Source organism: Protopterus annectens, chromosome 1.part0 (genome assembly GCF_019279795.1).
Source record: "Protopterus annectens isolate FY-2018-M chromosome 1.part0, PAN1.0, whole genome shotgun sequence".
NCBI lineage: Eukaryota > Metazoa > Chordata > Ceratodontiformes > Protopteridae > Protopterus > Protopterus annectens.
Window position 1 is genome coordinate 921,832,321 of NC_056725.1, and position 21,860 is coordinate 921,854,180.

At 42.2% G+C, this 21,860-nt stretch overlaps 1 protein-coding gene across 2 annotated transcripts in view; it reads left to right on the top strand.

The window, feature by feature from the left end:
* TRMT11 (tRNA methyltransferase 11 homolog) overlaps positions 1–21,860 on the top strand; it is a 587,167-nt gene that overhangs the window by 482,113 nt on the left and 83,194 nt on the right. For both annotated transcript variants that reach the window (XM_044063974.1, XM_044063983.1), the window contains one exon: positions 5,560–5,680. In XM_044063974.1, the coding sequence (XP_043919909.1) occupies positions 5,560–5,680 (121 nt within the window). The remainder of the gene's footprint in view (positions 1–5,559; positions 5,681–21,860) is intronic.

Below are 21,860 nucleotides of genomic sequence, written 5' to 3' on the forward strand. Positions count from 1 at the left end.
ATTATGTGCACTATTCTTTGAGTACCAAAATTCGGAGACATCTGTTTTTTCCTTGTATTGTTTCTTCATTGCCCAACATTCACATCCATATAACATTATTGAAAATACCATAGCTTGGACTACTCAAATGTTAATATGCAAAGATACATATCCTGTACCTTGAAGATCTATTTTGTATTTTCTTTTACTGTTCTGCCAAGAGCAGTTAATCTTTGCATTGTTTTTGACTGCTTGTCATTTTGTTACTGATATTGATCCAAGCAGGCTGAAGTTGTTTACTGTTTCTGTTTCTTCGTCATTAAGAGTAAACTTGTTAATTTTACTAGTCATTAGAATCTTTGTCTTCTTCATGTTTGTAGGTTCATAGGGTTAGTACTAGGCTATTTGCTCTTATTGGGCATTAAGGCGCAAATCCATTTTGAGATTATGTTGTTTTATCTTGATGAGCAGATATTTTTGATCATCTTAACTTTCAAACACAAATGTCCTGTCATCCCGTTAGTAAAGGTTGTTAAGTCATCCTCCAGACTTTACACCTTGATTATCTTCATACATTCCTGCTTCTTTGATATGCTGTGCATGTACAGTAAACAGGTATAGGGAAAGTATTTAGCCTTGTCATATATCTTTATCAGTTCTAAACCATTCTGTTTATCTTTCGTGTGCACAAACTGTTGCTTGTTGATTGATGAAAAGATTGTGCATGGGAACTGGTTTTTTTTGGTAGCATAACCATGCTTCTCACTGTGGGTCAGAGTTTTTCAAAATGTATGCAGTCAAGGACCTTGTTATAATCAGTGAAATATATGTAAACATCATTTTGATATTCATTCATTCATTTTTCAAATATCCATCTCATATTTGCATTGATGTCTCTTGTTCCTCACTCTTTCCTGAATTCTGCTTCTTCTGGCAAGTTACATTCCACATATAGAATGGTTGTAATCCTTGTAATCTCTTGTCAGTAATCATGAGAAAAATCTTGCTGATGTGGGATCAAAGTACTTGTGCAGTAATTTCCACAATCAGTCACATCACCTTCATTTCAGGTGGCCATCATGCTATCATCCAAATTTCCTGGCACACCCATGTGCTTTCATTTCATTGAGAATTTCATCAGTTCCTGGTGCTTTGTTGTTTGTTAGAGCTTTCAGTGGTGCTTCTGTTTCTTCCTTTACCATCACTCCTTTGTCATAAAATGCAGACTGAGAAACAGTTGTTGATCTTTTCTCATTTTTACAGCATAATAATTTAAGCCATCCATCATTTTGATGTGGCCTTCCCACCTGTTCTTAATCTTCTCAGCCGTGTGCAGCATAGATCTTTCAGTGTCTTAAAATATTCCAATGTGAGGAATTTATTTATTTATTTTATTTTTTGAAGTTTGTTAACCAGAAAAGTCCATTGGTCCGAGATGAGCCCTTTTTCAATGGAGGCCCAGTGAGAAAAGCTTTACAGTAGAGATGTAGAAAAAAATCAACAAGAAGTTTAACAAGAAATTAATACAGTAATAATATTTACATGCAACAGATAGTACAAGAGAAAAAACAGGAGTTGATACAGTATGTTTTAGGTACAACAGTCAATGGTCAAACACGAAGTAGTACAAACAGTAACAGTTACATCAATATAAGATTCCTAAATAGGAACTGTACATATTTCTCCCCCCAACCCCAGATGTGGCAGGCAGAAAGCATGATTAAGGTAGGGTAGGGCAGTGTGGGTAGGAGGAAGAGTGGAGGGGGTGGGTTAGGATGGATGGGAGCAGGAGCATTTCTAGGTAGGGAGAGATACGAGTGTAGGAATGCCTTAAAGAGGAGAGATTTTGTGTAGCACGGACGTGGGGAGGGAGTGAGTTCCATTTGCATGCAAGGGAGAAAGAGAGAAGAAGTTGACCAGGACTACGTGATGGTTTGTGTACAGCAAGTAGGTTTTGATTGCTAGATCTAAAAATTCGGGAAGGAAGATGCATAGTGAGGGCAGAGCAGAGGGAAGGGCAATGGGAATGGTTGAAAATGAGTTTGTGGGCAGTGGAGAGTTGAATGTAAGATAGGTAGCGAAGGAGTTCTAGTCAGTTCAGGGAGTGAAGGGAATAGCATTGGTGGGAAAAGGATTTAGAGCTAGTAGCAAATTTGGCAATTCTGTTGTAGCAGGATGCAAGTTTAGTTTTGAAGGTTGCTTGCAAGTTGTAAGTAGAGAAGCCCAGTACATGAGGGAGGGGAGAAGGTATGTGGCAGAGAGGGTAAGCTTAGTTGTAGATGTGAGGTAATGATCGTGGCAGTAAAGCATTCCTAGTTTTTGATGGGTTTTCTTAATGTTGGCTTAGAGGTGAAGTTCAAATTTTAACTGTTCGTCTATAAGGATGCCTAGCAGGTTAGTATGGGAGACTATTTCAATGGGAGTATTATTTTGGCTAACTGGAGAAAGTTTGTGTTGATTTTGCTGTTTTCAGAAGGGCTAAAGATCGTAATTTTAGTTTTGTATGCATTAAGAGCTAAGTGATTATTTTGCATCCAAATCTCTGTGCTGTCAAATGCAGCTTGTGTTATTTGTACAAGTTTAGGAAGGGATTCTGCAGAGCAAATAATCATTGAGTCATCTGCATATTGGACGAGTTTGGCAGAGGGGATGCATTTATGGAAGTCATTTATGAAGATATTGAATAGAAGAGGACCCAGGATAGATCCTAGGGGGGATGCCAGTCTGAGTGTTAAGGTATGGTGAGGTGGCATTATTCCATTTGGCAGCTTGCTGTCTATCAGAGAGATAACTGTAACACCAATTCAGAGAGGAGAGAGAGAGATTGAGCTGGTTGAGCTTAGAAAGAAGAAGAGTGTGGGATATTGTATCAAAGGCCTTAGAAAGTTCTAAGAGAAGAGCAGATACAATATTACCAGAAATCACGGGGGTGGTTGATGTTTTCAAGAAAGGATAGAAGGGCTGTGGAGTATTATGGCCAGGTCAAAATCCATGTTGTGTAGGGGTAAGTAAGTGGTTATCTAGGAGGTAGGGTAGAAGTTTAAGATGAATACATTTTTCAAGGATTTCTGAGACTGGGGAGAGGATGGCGATGGGGCAGAAGTTGTTGCCTCCTTTGTGCAAGGGTGCAAGGATGAATTTCTTTCATAGTTTAAAAAAAATGAATCCTGTTCTCCCCCTAGTATTTACTAATTGTGTTTACGTCCTTGAAGTATTTCTCTTTGTCTTGTCTTTTGATATATCAGAAATTTTGATAATTTCTATAACTTTCATTCCATCTCTTGGCATTAAACTTCACATTTCTAAGCAATATTCAAGGACTTATCAGGCAACCATTTTGACCCCCCCCCCCCTTTTTTTTGTTTACTTTTTATGGTAATTTCTCAAGTTTTTTTTTTATTCCAGCTTTAACAAATGGTTTTGATCAGAGCTAGAGTGGGGAGGGCCGAGAGAGACACTGCCCAAGGTACAGACTGTAAGGAAGCCTGACCTTTATCATGTAGTAGGTGCAACTGGTCCATCTCATGAGTAGTCTGGCAATTAGTGCAGGTGATTAAGTCTCTAATGAGCTGCTTTCTGTAGTCAGAGGTTAATTCCAGGCAGTGGCTTTACCTGTTTAACAAATGTGTAAAATAAGTTTATGCACCCTGAGCTCTGATTATAAATACAGCATCATTTCTAAGTTATCTTTAGATTCCAGCATTGTACACCATGTGTTCATCAGATTCAAAGTATCTAATGTTATCCATGTCTGATGTTGTCTATTTCAGTTGACTCCCAACAGATCAAGTTGTGAGAGTTGTGCATGTTCCATTTAATTGTTGAGTACTACTAGCTTTCCCTCGTTTGCATTTCATGCGTTCCATGTCCCAGTATACGAGAGACATGGTTGATTATTATAGTTCTGAAGCATCATTAAAATAATTTTGGTGCCCATATAGGGTCATTCTACATTTTGGCCATTGTTGTTAAACAGATGGATACACATCAACACCATTGGTGCAGGAAGACACAGAGATGAAAATAAATGTTGGACTGATAGAAGTAAAGCCATCCATCTCAGTAGGTTCATACAGAAGCAAGACCGTCAGTCTCTGTAGGCTCATACACATTAGCCAGACTGGCCGTTACCACATTAAGGTCCTCAGTTAAGTGTTGAATATGTTGGAGTGAGATAAAACGCATACTGTTTATCAAAGGCATTGAGATGAGACAGAAAGACACACAGTGAAAAACTGAAGATTAAAAATGGCAGACTTTTTTCCCTCACCTTTAGTTCCACAGATTTCAGTAATTTTTGTTGTGGTGGGGAGGGGACGCTGGACCATGACTATCTGTGTTAAAGTACTGGAATTTTATTCCGAATTTTGAGGGAAGTATGGCAGGTACTTGGCCCGAGGCTATTCAGCACTGTACACCTGGCTTGGACAATCCATGATCCAAACATTGACGTTTAAGTCTCAGCCTTCTCTTCTTTGGTCTCATTAATGAGGTATGCAAATGCTGTTGCTATAGTGCATTGTGGACCTCTGGCATCACTTCTCTGACCATTGCTAAAGTAGTTCACCAAGAGTCAAACACACACACACACTTGAATTACAAGTGATCCATGTACCTACATTAATCACTACTAAAACATGCACAAAACATCTCTTCTCACACACAAAGACAAATTAATTGTTGGAGCAGGCTCTGCTCTCCCCACCTCTTTACTCATATATACCATCTCATTCTCCACAGTTGTATAACTGTGAAATCAGTACAGTATCTAGTGTATTGCTCTGTGGATAACCAGAACACATACAACCTTTTGTGAAGCTGTTAAACCTCATAGCCGATTAAAGTAAAAAAAAAAAAAATATATATATATATATATATATATATATATATAGATATATATATACACACACACACACACACACATATCTTTGAGAGTAATGACCATCAATTAAAAAAATAATTTAATAAAGCTACCCTTCAATTGTAGCTGCAGTTTGTATTCTACAACAACTTGTATTCATTTTTTTCTCCCATATTTCTAAATAACATATTAATAGCAAAGAAAAATAACAGATGTCTCACAAGAGCATTTAAATGTATAAGTCTGTCAGAATTAATGAAGTACATGCTCAAAATTGTAATATTTTAAATAAATTATAGACTCACACTCCGTAGTAATAGATATCCTAAGATCTTTCTTCTCCATAAATATTTTATGCATACATCTGCACACACACACACATGCACACGTACATATTACATGCATATATATCTGTACACATATGCAGAGTGCACATATACACACATCCACATATATTTCAGAAATTTGAGGTGATTCACTGTGTTTAGTACTAGACTGGTTTGCTTATATAAAATGTCAGTATAGTGCACTTCTGTAGGTCTTGATTGTGACTCTGCATTTAGTAAACAGGAAGCGTCTCATGAGGTTTCTCAGGTTGATGAAATGTGCAACAAAGGATAGCACAGAAAAACTCAAGCTTACCTTTAGTAGTTGCTCTGTTTCAAATGTTGTTGATTGTTTTTTTAAACTTAAAACAGGTTGTCTCTGTTTTTTTACAGATACACAGACCAGATTGTACCTCGGCACCCATGTCTGAAACTTGTTAGCAACTGTGAGCAGACACTTTCCAGTCATACATCAAGGCGACTGATAACAATGGAGAAGGTGAAGCAATTTGAGGTAAGTGTTTATAGATGACTACAGTATATGGGCCAAGATATGAAAAGCATTACTGCTTTCAGAAGTCTACATTTTGGGTAACGAAGTTTTTTGTTAAAGAGCAGATTTTGTGCACATCTGGTGCCTTAACTTGAGTTTCTTTCATATCCAACAAAGGACATTTACTTTCAAGTAATAGAAATTCTTAAATTCATGTAGAAAGGATATAGCTTAAATGTCATAGTCTGGTTATTGCACTTAGCAGATGATGTGACCTCTCCTTTGAACTGTAGATAACTGTTTTTTGGGTTTTTTTTGCCTTTAACATGCTACAGTAGCTGCATTTCTTCACATAACGCCTAAGGCAAGCCAGAGATGTGGTAGGGAAAGTGAAGAAATGAAAGTGATTTGTAGAATATTAATTCAACCATTAAGAACAACACAAAGCTTGCATTATGCTTGACTGAGTCACATGTTGTACAGCTGTTCTGTCAAGTACATAGCTTTGACTTTTGATATCAGGTACCAGTGGTAGGCTTGGAGGGATTACACTTGAGGGTTTTACAATTCAAAATATTTATTAATTCACAAAGGTGTTAAGAAATGGTGTCAAACATGATCTGTACTAAGAACATAGGGCAGACAACTTTGTAAATGTTATACCTTGTTCACCCCTAATTGCACCTAGACTCCCACTGTAGCTTACTTTTTTCATCCAGACACTACTCACAGTTAAGCAGCAAACTTGCCTGGCAGCTGACAACGTACAAGAACATTTGTAGTGACAGGTAGGAGTATATGAGACAAAATAGCAAATCAAGGTCTACAGACTTAATGGCATAGAAAGTTTGGGAGAGAAGTTGTATATTTTAATCCAAAATTTGCATTTTTCCTAGCGCTTTCAAAATCCAAACTCAAATATCCAGTAGACTTCCCTGCTTTATTCCCAAGGATCTGTAAACCACAGTAACAAGCCAACATGATGCCAGTAAATGCCTTTCTCTCTGGAGGTTTCATGTTGACTGGCCCCTTTACTGTCATTCCCAATTGCTTCACAGCACAAAACTAATTAGAGGCCATTAGAAAAGGATATTTGTCCAGTTAGTCTGACAGATGTTGTGGCTTGCACTACGAGCATTTCTGCAGTAATATGTTTGCAGTTTGGATCTTAAGGCACATTGTTTCCAGTGTACCCATGCCCCTTTCCCTTTTTATTTCCGTGCCACCATCCTACTCCCATCTAGGTTATATCTCTTCTTTTTCTTTTTCATGGTGTACATTCCCAGTTGTCTAAGCCTTCCTGTCACCACGTGTCCAGTTTTTCAAACGATTTCTGTAACCCTGTTTGCAAACATTCTTAAGAACTGAACACACTTTTTAGATCAGCTATACAAGCCACTGGCTGATGGAAACACAGTGCATGTGTCTGTAGAGTCTACAACGAGGTAGTTGATAATAACTTCTTTTAGCCATTTCCATTTCTGTCTCATACTGCACTGCATGAGTCAGTCTTTTTTATTTACCAGTCCTGCAAGTCGTACTGAAAGCTTGGTACTCCAGGTAAAGACAGAAGTATTATTTAAAGCCTGATAGGCTGCATATGCCAAGTTTTCTTTATCTTCTTTTGCAGTGATCCATTCATAGAATCAACTCATATTAGGTGTGTCTGTGTGTGTGTGTGTGTGTGTGTGTGTGTGTGTGTGTGTGTGTGTGTGTGTGTCCTTTGATGTTTTATAAATCCATTCTCATGCATGTCTTCTAATCAGTTTCTATCTAGGACCTTAGTTAGCTCTCTTATAGAATCCTCTGCCCTGGGAAAGGTATGGTTGGCCATTGTTAAATTACTTGTCCTTTTTGATAGAGCCTTTTGTACAAGGAAATTATCACTGCCACACTTTAGTCCTCCAGCTCAGGTTTTGTCCCCAAGCCAAAGACTGTCCAGATTGTCTTCTAGTGTACCTTCTGAATTTGTCATTGCTCAGGATCCTTGCCTGTCTGGTCCCAGTGACTCTTCTTTTGAATTCTCCTGAACACTTTCTCTGCCCTCATCCTTTCTACTTTTCCCATGATTTCAGAGAAAAGTACCCTACATCTTAAAACTGCTGCATCAGTCTACTCATTCACTGTGGCATGTTCCTTTCTCTCCTTCTCCAGTAACACATTATCAGGATAGCTTGCCTTGCATTCCTTTATATAGCTAAACAGTTCCTTATTACAATCCTTTACTATCTATTTCGTTGCACTGATTTGTTTTAGCTTGGTGAGAGGAAATTACCTGCCTTTTTCCATCTCATTCCATGTACCTTTTTCATCCTTGGCCCCACCATACTCCTTCCATTCTGGTTTTGCTACACCATTATTTAATCATGCTCTCTTTTGCATCTTTCTGCATTTCCTTACTTTCTTTATAACAGATCTAGGGTCATCTGTCCTCTTATTTTTTCAGTTGTGGTAGTTCCCTGTTTTTTTTTTCTTACCCAGCTGCCTAGCTGGTAGAGATCTGTACTCATGTAGCCCCTCCACCACCCCATCTAACCCTTTCTACCTCTTCCTGATTGCTGTTTTAACTATACTGTGGTAGAGCTGCTGCTGCCTGTTGTCTGCATAGACTTTGCATGTTAATAAAAATCACTTCAAAGGTATTTTTTTCATACTGGAACCATCACCTTCTGTTAATAATTAGCTTCTACCATAGCATCTCTCTCTCTCTGTCACTGTCCTTAATTCCACTGCAGATGAACGTCTTCATTTTGTTCTGCTCCCCATTGTCTATTAATGTGTTAGTGACAGCTTGTTAACTGTCATACTGTCTTTTAAAGGTTACACTGAGTTGTATTGGGTTGCTACATTAGTAAGCATGTTTTATAAACTTTGCTGTCATTAAACATGACAGCAGAAAGTTTATAGAAAATATGTTTGTTATGTAGCAGTGTAATAACTTACTCCTGCCTTTGAAGGAAAAGAACAGTCTGACCATTTACAGATTTTTAATTAAAAAATAGTGATTACTTAATGTTAAGATTATAAGTTGTGAAACACTTTTCTTTTTTTTTTTTTTTACAGTATCATATGATTGTCAGTGCCCCCTCCCAAACATACACACTGCATCCATAACAGCCACTTCAACTGCCCAGGCCTTCTTAAGGTTGTGATGATGGTAGTACAACTTCCCATTAAATCTCTTAAAAGATGCCGATGATGTCATGTACCCTTTTTTAAATGTCTCTTTGCAAAAATAAACAAAAAAGGTTCTAAAGCCAGGCCTCTCAAGTTTTCCTTTGTATTACATTCTGTATTTTTTCTGATGCCTGTTTTGTACAGTCCTTGGTTATTTCAATATTAAGAGTTATTTTCCCCCCTTTTGATCTTTCACCGCCTTACTGAAGAGTGGACTCTGTGTTGCATCATCTGTGTAAACAGTTTCTGAAAGGTAATGTGAGAGTGTTCAATCTCGCCGTTTGTTCTTACACACGGGTTCGGAGCCGATCCTCGGCTCCGAGTCGGCCAAATCGCAAAGCTCTGAATCTCAGAGAAGCTCGAGACCAGCCCATATCCCACAATCCTCCCTGCCATTACTCAGATCTAGTTTGCCGCTGCAACAGATCGGAACGAGGAGAGCTCGGACCAGATAGAAACTTGATAGTTGGTTACAATTTACAGATAAGCTGCATATTTTTTTGCTGAAATAACTTTATATTTCTTAAATAGTTTATAGAAGTGCTGTGTGTGTGTGTTATTTTTATATATATCCCCTTTATTCTTCAGGCACCCTTTTGTGGCCTAACCCTTTTTTTCTCTCGGTGTGGTTTGTGAGTGTCTTGTATACTTATATAGGTTTTTTCTAGACATATATATACATTTATAGGATTTAGTAATTATTAGCAGTTTTTCTATTTTATTAACCTAGTGAAGTGTTTGTTATGTTTAGTCATGTCGGAGAAAGCTAAATCTGGCTTTAAGAGATGTTAGTTTGGGCAGAAAATGTCCATTACTGACAATCATGCTTCCTGCGTCTACTGTCTTGGCCCTCTCCACCTTCAAGAGGATTGTTCTATTTGCCATTCCTTTAGTGGGAGGGTCATGACAGATAGACGCAGGAAGCTTATAGACAGAGGATTACTTAAGCCTGCCTTTCAAGAGGCTTTGGACAAGTCGGATCAGGCTTCTAAATCCTCGAAGGGGTCGAAGATGTCGGAGCCCATGTCATCGGCTCCGAGTTCATCTTCTAGGGTTCGTTCGCCGGTTCTACAGACCTGGGGGCCGAGCGTCGAACGTTTATCTTTCCCTTAGCCCCAGATCTTGGAACCGGTGTCGGAGCTGCCACCGCCGTCCATTCTTCGGTCGGTGCCATCTTCTGCTCCTTCGGCCCGTTCTTCCAGACTGTTATCTGAAACTCATAGAAAACATGGCCCTTTCCAAGTTGATTGCAGTTTCCTCCCAGTTGGTGTCGAAACTAGAAGGCCTCCCCATATCTCCAACGGGTCCTCCTTCGAGACCCATCCAGATCTCGGAGCCGGGAGAGGATGACCTGATGATAGTGGAGCCCTCGGTGCCGAAACCGTCCATTGCACGATCGACACCATTGACTTCGACTCCTTCGGAACTGGTAGGGGAGTCGCGGAGCCGACGGTCTCTCCTCGGTTCCGGGACCGAGAGTCGTACCGACCTGTCGGTACCGACTCTCCCTCTCGGGGCCTTGGCGCGGACTGACTCGGCTCCATCCTCGGGGTCGGAGCCCACGGCACCTGGGTCTGGGATGCTCCTGTGTTCTTCGGAACCGGGGGAGCCCTCGGCCTGGGGTTCGGGGGCCTTTGACCTTATGAGGAAAGTATTGTCTGCACAGACAACCACTTCATCAGGGGAATCTTCTCCTTCCCCAAAAGGGCCACTTTCTGTTTCTGCTTCCATGACCCAAGCAAAGCGTAGAGCCCCATTGCCTCAGCCACCCCCAGAGGGTTCCCCCTGTTCCTTGGAGGCCTCACCAGAAGCCCCCTCTGATGAGGTCCTGAGGAAACGGTTGTGCAAGAGGAGGCACATAGATTCCCCACAGGAATCTCTAACGTCTGACACCGACTTGGATGAGGCAGAGGGGTCCCCCAAATCACCCTTGGAGGATGTGTCATTTGCAGACATCCTGGAGATCTTGAAACAGAGGGGTGATTGGCAATCCCTAGCCCCCACTGAGGAAGAGTCGGTGCTGCTGAAGGCTTTTTGGGCTCAACCTTCTACCTCCTGGGTGACTCCGCCCTTTGATGAATTAATGGAATTGATTGCTCGAAGGGCGTGGGAGGCACCTGACACAGTGGAACCAGTCCCTAGGAAACCAAACAAGTTCATCACTGCCCCCCAAGATAAAACTTATCTCACCAAGGGAGTTCCGGTCGACGCTATGGTGGTGGCGGAAGCCACGAAAAAGGAGATGTCTGAGTCTTCCTCATCTGTTCATCCTCCTAATAAGGATTCTAGGACTATGGACAGATATGGGAAGCGCGTTTTTAGTTCAGCAACTTTTTCCATGCGTTCGCTAAACTATTTGACTCATTTCACACGTTTGCAGAGGGATCTCATCAAGGAGCTGACAGATACCCTCCAGGGTAACACAGATGCTGCTGTTTCAGATAAGGTAACAGCACAACTTAACACCCTTACCTCCATAGTAAACTCAATGAGGCTCATCTCGTATGCAGCCGAGGGATCGAGTAGAGCTGCAGCTTCAGCGATTGCTCTTCGAAGACAATCATGGATGCAGCTGTGCTCCTTTGCGGAAGCCTTCAAGTCTTCCTTTGCCAATGCCCCTTTTGATGGTGCCACACTTTTCGGGCCCAAGGTTAAGGAGACTCTGACTCGGTGTGAGCAAGAGGGAAAGACCCTGTCTGCTGTCGGGGTCCGTTTTTCCGCTCCTACTAGACTGTACCCCAAAGGGCAACGAGGCAGGAAAATGTGGTTCCGTAAGAATCAGGGATCTTTCCAAACCACACAGAGTGATACCCCCTCCAGAGGCAGAGGGGGGGGGTAGAAATGGAAGACGCCGCCCCAGCGTCAGAGGGGGTCCGCATAACCAAGGCGACAGGGATTCCGTCCCTGGGAAGCCTTTCCAGCACTCCTGAAGGGAGGCCCGGCTGTCCTGCTCTGGAGGCAGTCGGAGGTCGCTTGGCTTTATGCCCACTGGCCTGGCTTAATATTACTTCGGATTCCTGGGTAAAAAACATTATAACCAGAGGATACAAAATCCCCTTAACATCAACTCCACCTCTACAAAGAAGGTTTCCAGATGTGCCACCCCATCTGCGAAACCCAGCAGCTGTAGAAATTTCAAAGCTGCTCGAAAACAGAGTCATCCAACCAGTCCCGGCGGACCAAAGAGGATCCGGAACTTACTCAAGGTTCTTTTTAGTTCCAAAAAAGACAGGGGACTGGAGATCGATCTTAGATCTCAGCAATCTCAACACCTTCGTGAAGAAGGAAAAGTTCCAGATGGTCACGCTTCAATCGATCCTTCCATTCTTACAGAAGGACGATTGGATGTGCTCTATAGATCTCAAAGACGCGTACTACCACATCAAAATGGCCAGACCGTCCAGAGATCACCTGCGCTTCTGGCTGGGAGCCAGTCACTTTCATTTTCGAGCTCTGCCCTTTGGACTCACCTCAGCCCCCAGGGTATTCACCAAATTCATGGCAGTAGTTGCGTCTCACTTGAGACGTCAAGGATTCCAGGTGTTTCCCTATCTGGACGACTGGCTCCTCACCACCACCACTGAGCGTCGCCTCTTGCAAGCAAGAGACTACACAGTCAACCTTTGTTCCCACCTAGGGATTTCGATAAACTTTGAAAAGTCTTGCTTATCGCCCTCACAGTGTATTTCCTTCATCGGAGCAGACCTAAATACACGATCAACACTACTAAAGCTCCCTCCAATAAGGGCATCAACCCTCAAACAGCAGGTTCTTCTTCTTCTAGAGAGCAAGAAAGCCCCGGCCAAACTGGTGTTGAAAGTTTTGGGACTAATGGCAGCGTCACTAATCGCAGTTCCTATGGGAAGATTACACATGAGGATCCTACAATGGCTGCTCTTCGTGCAGTGGTCGTTCCAACACCTACCCCTAGCGCACGAGATTATGATAACAGACTCTTGCAGACAGGACCTCTCATGGTGGGTGTGCAATCAGAACCTCACTATGGGTCGTCCGTTTGTTCTACCCAGTCCAACAGCCACAGTAACCACGGACGCTTCCCTGATAGGGTGGGGGGGCCTTTTTCAGGGAAGAGCAGTCCAAGGGGAATGGTCCAACATGGAGTACACTCTACACATAAATGTTCTGGAGCTGAGGGCAGTGTTCCTGGCGTTGCAACACTTCCAAGCCCTCTTACCTCTAGGAACAGTAGCAGTTCAGACGGACAACATGTCGGTGGTCTGGTACATAAACAAGCAAGGGGGAACCAGGTCTTACCCGTTATGAAGAGAGGCCATGAGAATTTGGCAATGGGCAGAGTCCACGGGTCGCTTTCTGATAGCAACGCACATCCCGGGGTCATCCAACGTCATTGCGGACAGGTTGAGCAGAGCCATCCTGTTACCTCACGAGTGGTCCCTCAATCCACAAACGGCGGAAAAGATCTTCCGCAAATGGGGCCAGCCTTGCTGCGATCTGTTTGCTTCCCCATTGAATGCAAAATGCAGAAGCTGCTTTGCCCTTCTACCCCCTCCGGGGGATGTCCCCAGGGACGCACTGATACACGATTGGCCCCCGAGTCTCATATACGCATTTCCACCTACTCCCTTGATTTCCAGATTTATACAGAAAGCCAGGAACATGGAAAGGACAATAATACTCATAGTCCCATTCTGGCCTCGGCAAATATGGTTCCCCTTTCTTCGAGCCTATCAAATAGAGGAACCGTGGATTCTGGACCCAGTACCAGATCTACTGACCCATTCGTCGGGAGTTCCTCACCCGTCTCTTCAGTCCCTCAAACTAGCAGCTTAGCTGCTCCGCTTCCCTGCCTAGCCAGGTCTGATCTACTCTCCCCGGCAGTTCAACACATGCTGGTTGCTTCTCATAAAGTTTCCACTACTAAACTCTATACGAGTAAGTGGAAACGCTTTGTGTGCTGGGCGTCTAGCCAACACTTAGACCCCTTGGTAGCTCCTCTACATAAAATTTTAGAATTCTTATTGATCCTCTTTCACGAAGGAGCTTCTACTTCCACACTAAGAGTACAGTTGGTGGCCATATCAAACTTCCATATTGGTGAGGAAGGTTCTCCCATTATGTCTCACAGACTTTGTAAGGCCTTTATGAAAGGAACCTTCCATCTTAGGCCGCCCGTCAGAAAACCTTTCTTTCCATGGAGCTTGAATTTGTTACTGTCGCAACTCATGTTGCCACCCTTTGAACCTGCTTCGTCATGCCTCTTAAAGTTCTTATCGTGGAAGATGCTGATCCTCGTCGCCGTGGCCTCAGCTCATAGAGTATCAGAGTTGCAAGCATTATCGGTCAGACCACCTTACTTGATATTCCATCCAGATAGAGTCTCTTTGCTTACAAATCCATCTTTCCTTCCAAAAGTATGTTCAATTACGAATATTAACCAGTCTATAGGACTCCCTACCTTTTTCAAGAACCATACTAACAAACTGGAGTATATGCTGCACAAGTTGGATGTTCACAGGCAATTAAGATTTTATTTGGATAGGACCAAAGCTTACAGGAAAACGGATCAGCTCTTCGTCGCATTTGCAGACAATAAAAAGGGTATGGCAATTACTAAATGTACACTATCTAAATGGCTTGCTGACTGTATAACCTTTGTATACTCTAAATCAAATCAGTCCTTACCCACCAAACCTAAGGCCCATTCTACCAGATCCGTCTCCACTTCCCTAGCTCATGCAGCTCGCTTGCCTTTGGACACTATTTGTGCAGCAGCCACGTGATCTAAGCCACATACTTTCATCACTCATTATAGAGTGGACAAAGTCTCCAAAGACAGGACATCGTTTGGTTCCACTGTGCTTAGGAATGTTCTTCCATGAGTCACTCGGGGTGACGGAGTTAGGGATGCTACCCGTGTGTAAGAACAAACGGCGAGATTGAACACTCTCACATAAAGAAGTTATGTCCTTACCATAACGTTCCATGTGGAGTGTTCATCTTGCCTTTGTTCTTACATTCCCTCCCTTCCCCTCCCCACGTGTTTGGAAGAACTGGTAGGATTAGATTCTGATCGACTTGTCTTGACCCCTTCCGGGGTATATGGTCCCGTATATCATGGGATATATGTTTCTACCATTAGTTATTGCTATGGTGAGAGAGTGTCTCTGAATGTCTGAGAGAGTGTATAGTTCTTGCACCGGAGGTGTTGGATCTTTTGGTCTGGTTTGTTTGCAAACTAGATCTGAGTAATGGCAGGGAGGATTGTGGGATATGGGCTGGTCTCGAGCTTCTCTGAGATTCAGAGCTTTGCGATTCGGCCGACTCGGAGCCGAGGATCGGCTCCGAACCCGTTGTGTAAGAAAAAGGCGAGATGAACACTCCACATAGAACGTTATGGTAAGGACATAACTTCTTTTTCTTCATCTCTGCATCACAAAAAATGTTTCCATCAAGGCATTTTAATTTCATGACCGATATGTTACCTCACCTTCCGTTTTTGACCTGGTTCCAAGGATTTCAAGTTTGAAACCTGAAAAACTAATTTGTAGATAGTCATTAAATGCCTTTGGAGTTAAAACTGTCATGTGTATGAAATCTGATTTCTTCATTTTTCACACGGACTTCTCCCTCAGGACAAATCCTCTTTTTCTCCAGTCTGTGAGGTGTCACTTAGTCTGTTCACTTTTCAGTTGGTTTCCCAAAAGCCATTCACATAGTAGAGGGGAACATGGTGTGCACTCCTTTAAAATTCAAATACCACTTGTGGTTTTATCTTACTAAGGTCCACGTGTTTACGAAAAATGAGCAGTTATAAATCTCCTTTGTTTATTTAGATTGATTTATTACCATTTGTTTTCTGGGATAGTCTGAATGAGCAGAAGTCTATTTTCTGAGAAGGCCGGGAAGAAATGCTCCAAGTAATAACAAGTAGTACAGTATTTTGTAGAATAAGTCACTGAAGCTATAAATTGGTGACAGAAGTAGAAAATACTAACTTTGCAATGGAGTAAGACATTTTAGGTTTGGTAAAATCACAGCATTAAAACACTTTCAAATGAGGTAATCTGACAACTAGAGCACATATAGTTGGAAACATTACTGAGAAGTTAGAATAGTACCACTAAGCTACGATTCAGGTGATTTGTGAGGGCAGAAGTATATTTTGCCTTAATGTAGAGTAAGATGAACATAGTAAAGTACTTTACCTCGAAAAGAGAAGTTCTCCTGTCGCCAAATTGTTTTCTGCCACTAGAAAGCTGGCCAGCTTTTGGACAATGCAGTCATAGTTTAGTCTAGTAAAAGGTGGTATCTTCTGATGAATTTTTTTCCCCCAGAAATAAGTCCATTAAGGATATCTGGGTACAGTAATGTGGTTGCCTTTGCATGCATATTTTCAACATGGATTTCAGATTGGAGGTTCATCTGGGAGCTTAATTCCAGAGCTATTCTTTATGTGGCAGTTTTCTCTGAAATCCTTCATTCACTGGGCAGGTTTGCTTTCTGACACCTCTAATGGGTCATTACTTGGCATTTTGTTGATTGTTTTGCTCAAGAGCATGTTCCTTATTGAGTAGGTTTTTATTCTTCTGTATTCCATCTTCCCATATTTTGTTCTACTGCCATCCTTGGCTATGTGGCATAATAATTTTCTAAGTAAATTCTGAATTTATAAATTTGCTATTATACAGTTTAAGCTTGTTTTCTTACAGGTTGAGATGGTGAACTGGGCATTATAAGTGTGCATCCCACCATTAATTCAGGCACAGGAACACTGTCATAGCTAAAGAGAGCACACTGTAATGACCATGAGGTTTTGAGAGTTCTTAATCAACATATCACATGTAAAGAAATGCAGCACCTAAGTGTTTCACCTTTTCCAAAGGGCTTCTTCAAATATTATGATTCAAGAGCATTTGTATATTTGTATATATTATTTCAAGAAGCCTCTAGTAGTGTATAACAGTTGGGATTTCTTCCTCAGCACCGAGTTCTGTAATTTTCTTATTTCACTATCCAAGAACTTGACTTCCCTTTGCCAAAGGTTTAGTGATGTCACTTTTCGTATAGCAAGTGCTATTGGAGGATGCATGGAAGCAAGTGCACTTCAGGACCAGCATAACAAGCCCCACTCTGGCAGTGCGTATGCTGGAACATCAGGGAGTTATGTTAGGGCTGCAAGCATAAAGCCACCATTCCTCTTAAATGATGAAAGGGGGGGTGTCCAAATCAGTCAATACAGGGGTAAGAAGATCTAGATGGTCACAGGGAGAGTTGAGGGGAGAAGCAATTAAAAAATGATTGGCAAGCTTACCTGTCATCCATTTGACCTGACTGGTTTAGCTAATCTGATTCTTGTGCTTTAAGAACTTTATTTTTGGTGGCCATAGTATCTGCCTGTAGGATCTTAGAATTACAAGCTATGATTTGTAGAGAACTCAAACTTGTAATTCAGAAAGATCAGTTGTTTCTTAGAACCAACATATGTTTCCTCTCAAAGGTGATTTTTGGTGTTCTTCTTAAACCAGTACATTCAATTTCATATTTTCTTGTGAACAGCAATAATCCAGTGGAGAGAGAGACCTTCATATGTTTGTGTCCTTTGTCATCTTTGTTTTTTTAACTGAGCATTGTCTCATCATTGCATTGAGGAAGATGGTCTAGCTTTTTCATTTTACATTTTTGCCCTGGCTAAGACATTCTTGGCTACTGCTAAGCACCCTGTATCAAAATGGATTGCTAACTGCATTCATTTCTGTAACTGGACAGCAGGCTTCTTCTTATTTAACCAAGTCAAAGGCCTCCCACCAGAGATATGACTGTTTCCAATGCCAGTTTCAGAAATGTGTCAGCTGCAGGCAGCTGTGCTATGCAGTTTGGTCAGTGTTTCAGACTTCTGCCAGGCATTATTGTGTAAACTATAATTTAAGACTTTTGGCACCCCACTGTTTCAAGGCTTGTGCTTCATAGCCCTTGCTGTTTAAGTAGTTCTAGATCTTGTTTTCCTGGGAGTACCCCCCCCCCCCACCAACTGCTTGGTACTTTTTTCCCTAACCATCACACATTGCAAAAGGTGCTTGAAGTAATACGTTCATAGGTAAGTACTAGGCTATCTGCCCAAGGGCATTTATAAGCCTAGCCAGAGTGTGTTGGCTTTCGCCACCCCCTTAGATTAGTTCCCTGTGCCTCTGACCAGCAGAACCATTAGTTCCCTGCGCCTCTGCCCAGCCGAGCCACTGCAGTGATCCCCCGGGGTAAATTTTCTGTTTCCCATCCACCCGTCAAGGTTTCTCTTGAAGAGTGCTAGTAAGGGTCTCTGCCTGATGTATATTGGAATCTTGTTCCAAAGCATGGGGAGTCTCTGGGACATGAATCTATCCCTCCAGCATGTCCTATTTATCATTGTGGTAAGGTTTATATCCCTAGAGCGTGTAGCTCTCAGGGATTTGTTTTTTTTTTTTTTAGGTGGAGCATATCCATCAATTCTGGGTTGGACATGGCCTTGTATGTCAAGCAGAGATCACCTCTGAGTAAGCGGTATGCAATCGAGTACAGGTGGAGTTTCTTTAGTCGGGCTGCATAGGTCATCTCTTTGAGGCCAGTAATCCTCTTAGTGAGGTACGTTTGTGGTCTTTCCAGCTGTTGCAGGTGTCTTGTAAGGTACATCCCAAATGCGGCATTGTATTCTATAATGGGTCTAATAAGTGATGAGTAGAGAGGCACAATAACCTCCTTTGTTCTGGATGTATACCCTTTTTGAGATTAGATGGGCCACGTAGAAGGATTTTCTAACCACCTTGGCAATATGATTATCAAAGGAGAGATTGCTATCTACCTGGGTCCCCAGATCCCTTATTACTTTTTCTGTATTTAGGGTACCAACAACTATGTGGTAGTTCGCCGGTACTTTGTTTTTTCCATAGGGGATGACTATGCACTTTTTGGCATTCAGCTTGAGGCCATGATTTTGACACCAGGTATCCGTCTCAGTGAGACCCTTCTGGAGGGTGTCTGTATCAGCCGAAGTATCAGTTATGGCCCCTAGTTTTCAGTCATCTGCGAACTTGGTCAGCCAAAGTCCTCCTGTGCTTGCCTGTACCTCTGAGAAGTATATACCAAACAGGAGGGGTCCTAGGACTGAGCCCTGGGGGACGCCACTTGTAACCAGTTTAGTCTCGGACCTAGAGTCTGCAACTCTCACCGTGTGGGTTCTGTCTGCGAGCCAATTTGCAACCCATCTCATGACGTAGGGGTTAATGTTCAGGTTGGTGAGTTTGTTTATAATACCAGAATGGAGAATGGTGTTGAAAGCCTTTGCGAGGTCTAGGTAGGCTGTGTGAACCTCCTTACCCTCATCTAATGCCTTGGTAACTGTCTCAAAGAAGTCCACCAGGTTTAGAAGGTATGATCTGCCCATAAAGCCAAACTGGGTGAGGTCCAATGTTTGGAGGTTCCCAATGTCTCTATTAATGAGTTCCATGATGATACGCTCCATAGCCTTGCAGACCAGGCTAGTCAGGCTTATAGGGCGATAGTTCCTGGGGTCCGTTGTGGCGCCACCTTTTTGGAGTGGGATAACTGTTGCTGTGTGCCACTCTGTGGGTATGTAGCCTGTAGAGAGGCTGGGTTTGGACAGTGTGTTTAAGTGAGGGGTTAGTTCATTTTGGAGCACTTGTAAGACACAGTCTGGGACACCATCCGGTCCCATTGAGGCTTTGTTTTTGGCTTTGCATAGGGCTGTTTTAACCTGTGTGCCGGTGATTGCCAGGGCCTTACATTCTTCTGGTATGGTTATGGGCCCTTTAGGGGGTGAGAGGGGTGTGAAGTTTGCACTGAACCTGTCTGCCAAAATGTTGGCAATATCAGTCGGTTCAATGTATTTTGTGCCATTCTGCACCAACTCAGAGCAGATCTGAGAGTTTCCCCTTAGGTTCCTGACATAGCTAAAGAACGCTTTGTGGTTATCTTTGGAGTCCTTGGCAATTTTGCTTTCTAAGCTAGCCTTGGATGATTTAATGAGGGATCATAGTTTCTTGCTGATACTGATCAGGGATGTGTTTCCTTCTAGGGATTTTGCTCTTATCTGTACCAGTTTCCTGCTTCTATTGTAGAGCCTGTTTATGGCAGGGGTCCACCAGACTGATTTCCTTTTCTTGGATGAGTGAGTCTTAGTTGTACTTGGGATAGCACGATCCATGCATTCCTGTAGATCATCATAGAGTGCCTTTGTATAGGTTTCAGCAGCTTGGACAGCATTGTCCATTGGCGTGGGGGCTGTGAACCTTTCCACCTCCTTCTTAAGCAACGTGAAGTTTGCTTTTGAAAGGTTTTTCACAGTGGTTTCCTTGATTGGGGTTGGGGGCGGAACGTGAATATCCAGAGTGATTAGTCTATGGTCTGATCTAACCAGTGAGGGGTTGACGTCCGGTGTGGAACAACGGTCGCCTATGTTGGTGATGACCAGGTTCAATATGTTGTTAGCTCTGGTGGGGGTGTTGACCAGTTGATCCAGGGCATTCGAGTTTATAAATTCTAGGAAGCGTTGGGCAAGTGAGTTAGTACTCGAGTAGTTCTCCCAGTTAATGTCTGGGTAGTTGAAATCACCCAGTATTAGGGTGTTTGGTAGGACCTTCATATTTCCCAGTGTCTCCAGAAATGTGGAATGGGGGTCCTGGGTCATGGTGGGTGATCTGTAGCAAGCTACAATTTGGATTGCAGTTTTGCCCATTGTTAGTTGCACTTGGATGATCTCTGATGCATCGTGCTAAGCCACTAACCTGGAGGTGTGAGTATCCTTGATGAATATGGATACACCCCTGCCTTTTGTGTTTCGGTCTGGGTTCTGTGACCAAAAGGTATGGTATGAGTTATAGCCTGGTAGTGCTAGGGTGCTCTCTGGAGCCTTAAACCAGGTTTCTGTTACTGCACAGATAGCGATGTTCTCCATACTGAGGAGTGCCTCGAGTGCGTGCATTTTGAGGTTTAGACTTCTGGCGTTGAGTAGCATTACCCTCTGTTTTTGGTTACTTGTGCTATTTACGGTGGTGGTTTTGTCTTTTGAGCCTTGCCTAAAAAAGAGACTATGGGGGCGGCAAGAGCCTTTGCCAGTATTTGAAAGCCTAAGGGTGACAGGTGGAAGCATATGAGAATACATCATCTTAGTTGATCTTGTAGAGGGCTGTCTGCAGTGAACAAATGTCACCCTTCTCCCATATCCCTTCACCTGAATGGTCTCAGTTATGCATACATATGCCATCACTCCTATTTTCTCTCTGCGCAGTCCTTTAATTATTCCCTGAAGTAAATGAAATAAGCAAAAATTGTGCACCTTTTCAGAGAACATGATTTAATACAAGTACTTAAAAACATAAGAAATAAAAAATGCATTTTCACTTAAGCATCTTTGGATTTAAACACATCTCCTGTATTTAAATACGATTTACAAAATCACATGACATTATATCTGACAAATATGTTAAGCAATATGTAGCAAAGAAGTGTGTGTGTGTGTGTGTGCGCGCGTGTGCATGTGTGTACACACACATATATAGATATATGTATACATGTGTATGTATATTATATATCTAAAAAATCATAAAATTCCATCTATTATGAAATGCCACCATATACAAAAAGTACATAAAAATGATATATAATACTGATTAATGTAATATACTTCTCAATTCAGTGCAGGTTTCAATGGAATAATGTCAATCAAACCCAAATAATGTGTGGCGTCTAACACTGATCCAGTTTTTGTGAAGTAATTATGTATAATTAATAAGATCTCCTCCTCATTAACTTGCTGATATTAATTCCAACACAAAAACTAAAAGTATGGTCTTTGCCTTCTTACAGCACATGGTTCATGGGGGGGGGGGGGGGGGGGCATTATTTCAAGAGCCCTTCTCTTTATCTCTTAGATGTTCATAAACTCTTTCTTTAAGCTGAATGTTAGTTTTCCCTACCTAAAAGGCCTCCCATAAACCACACAAAGCCAAATATACCAAATTCTTAGACTTACAATATGCATAGTGTTTAAAAT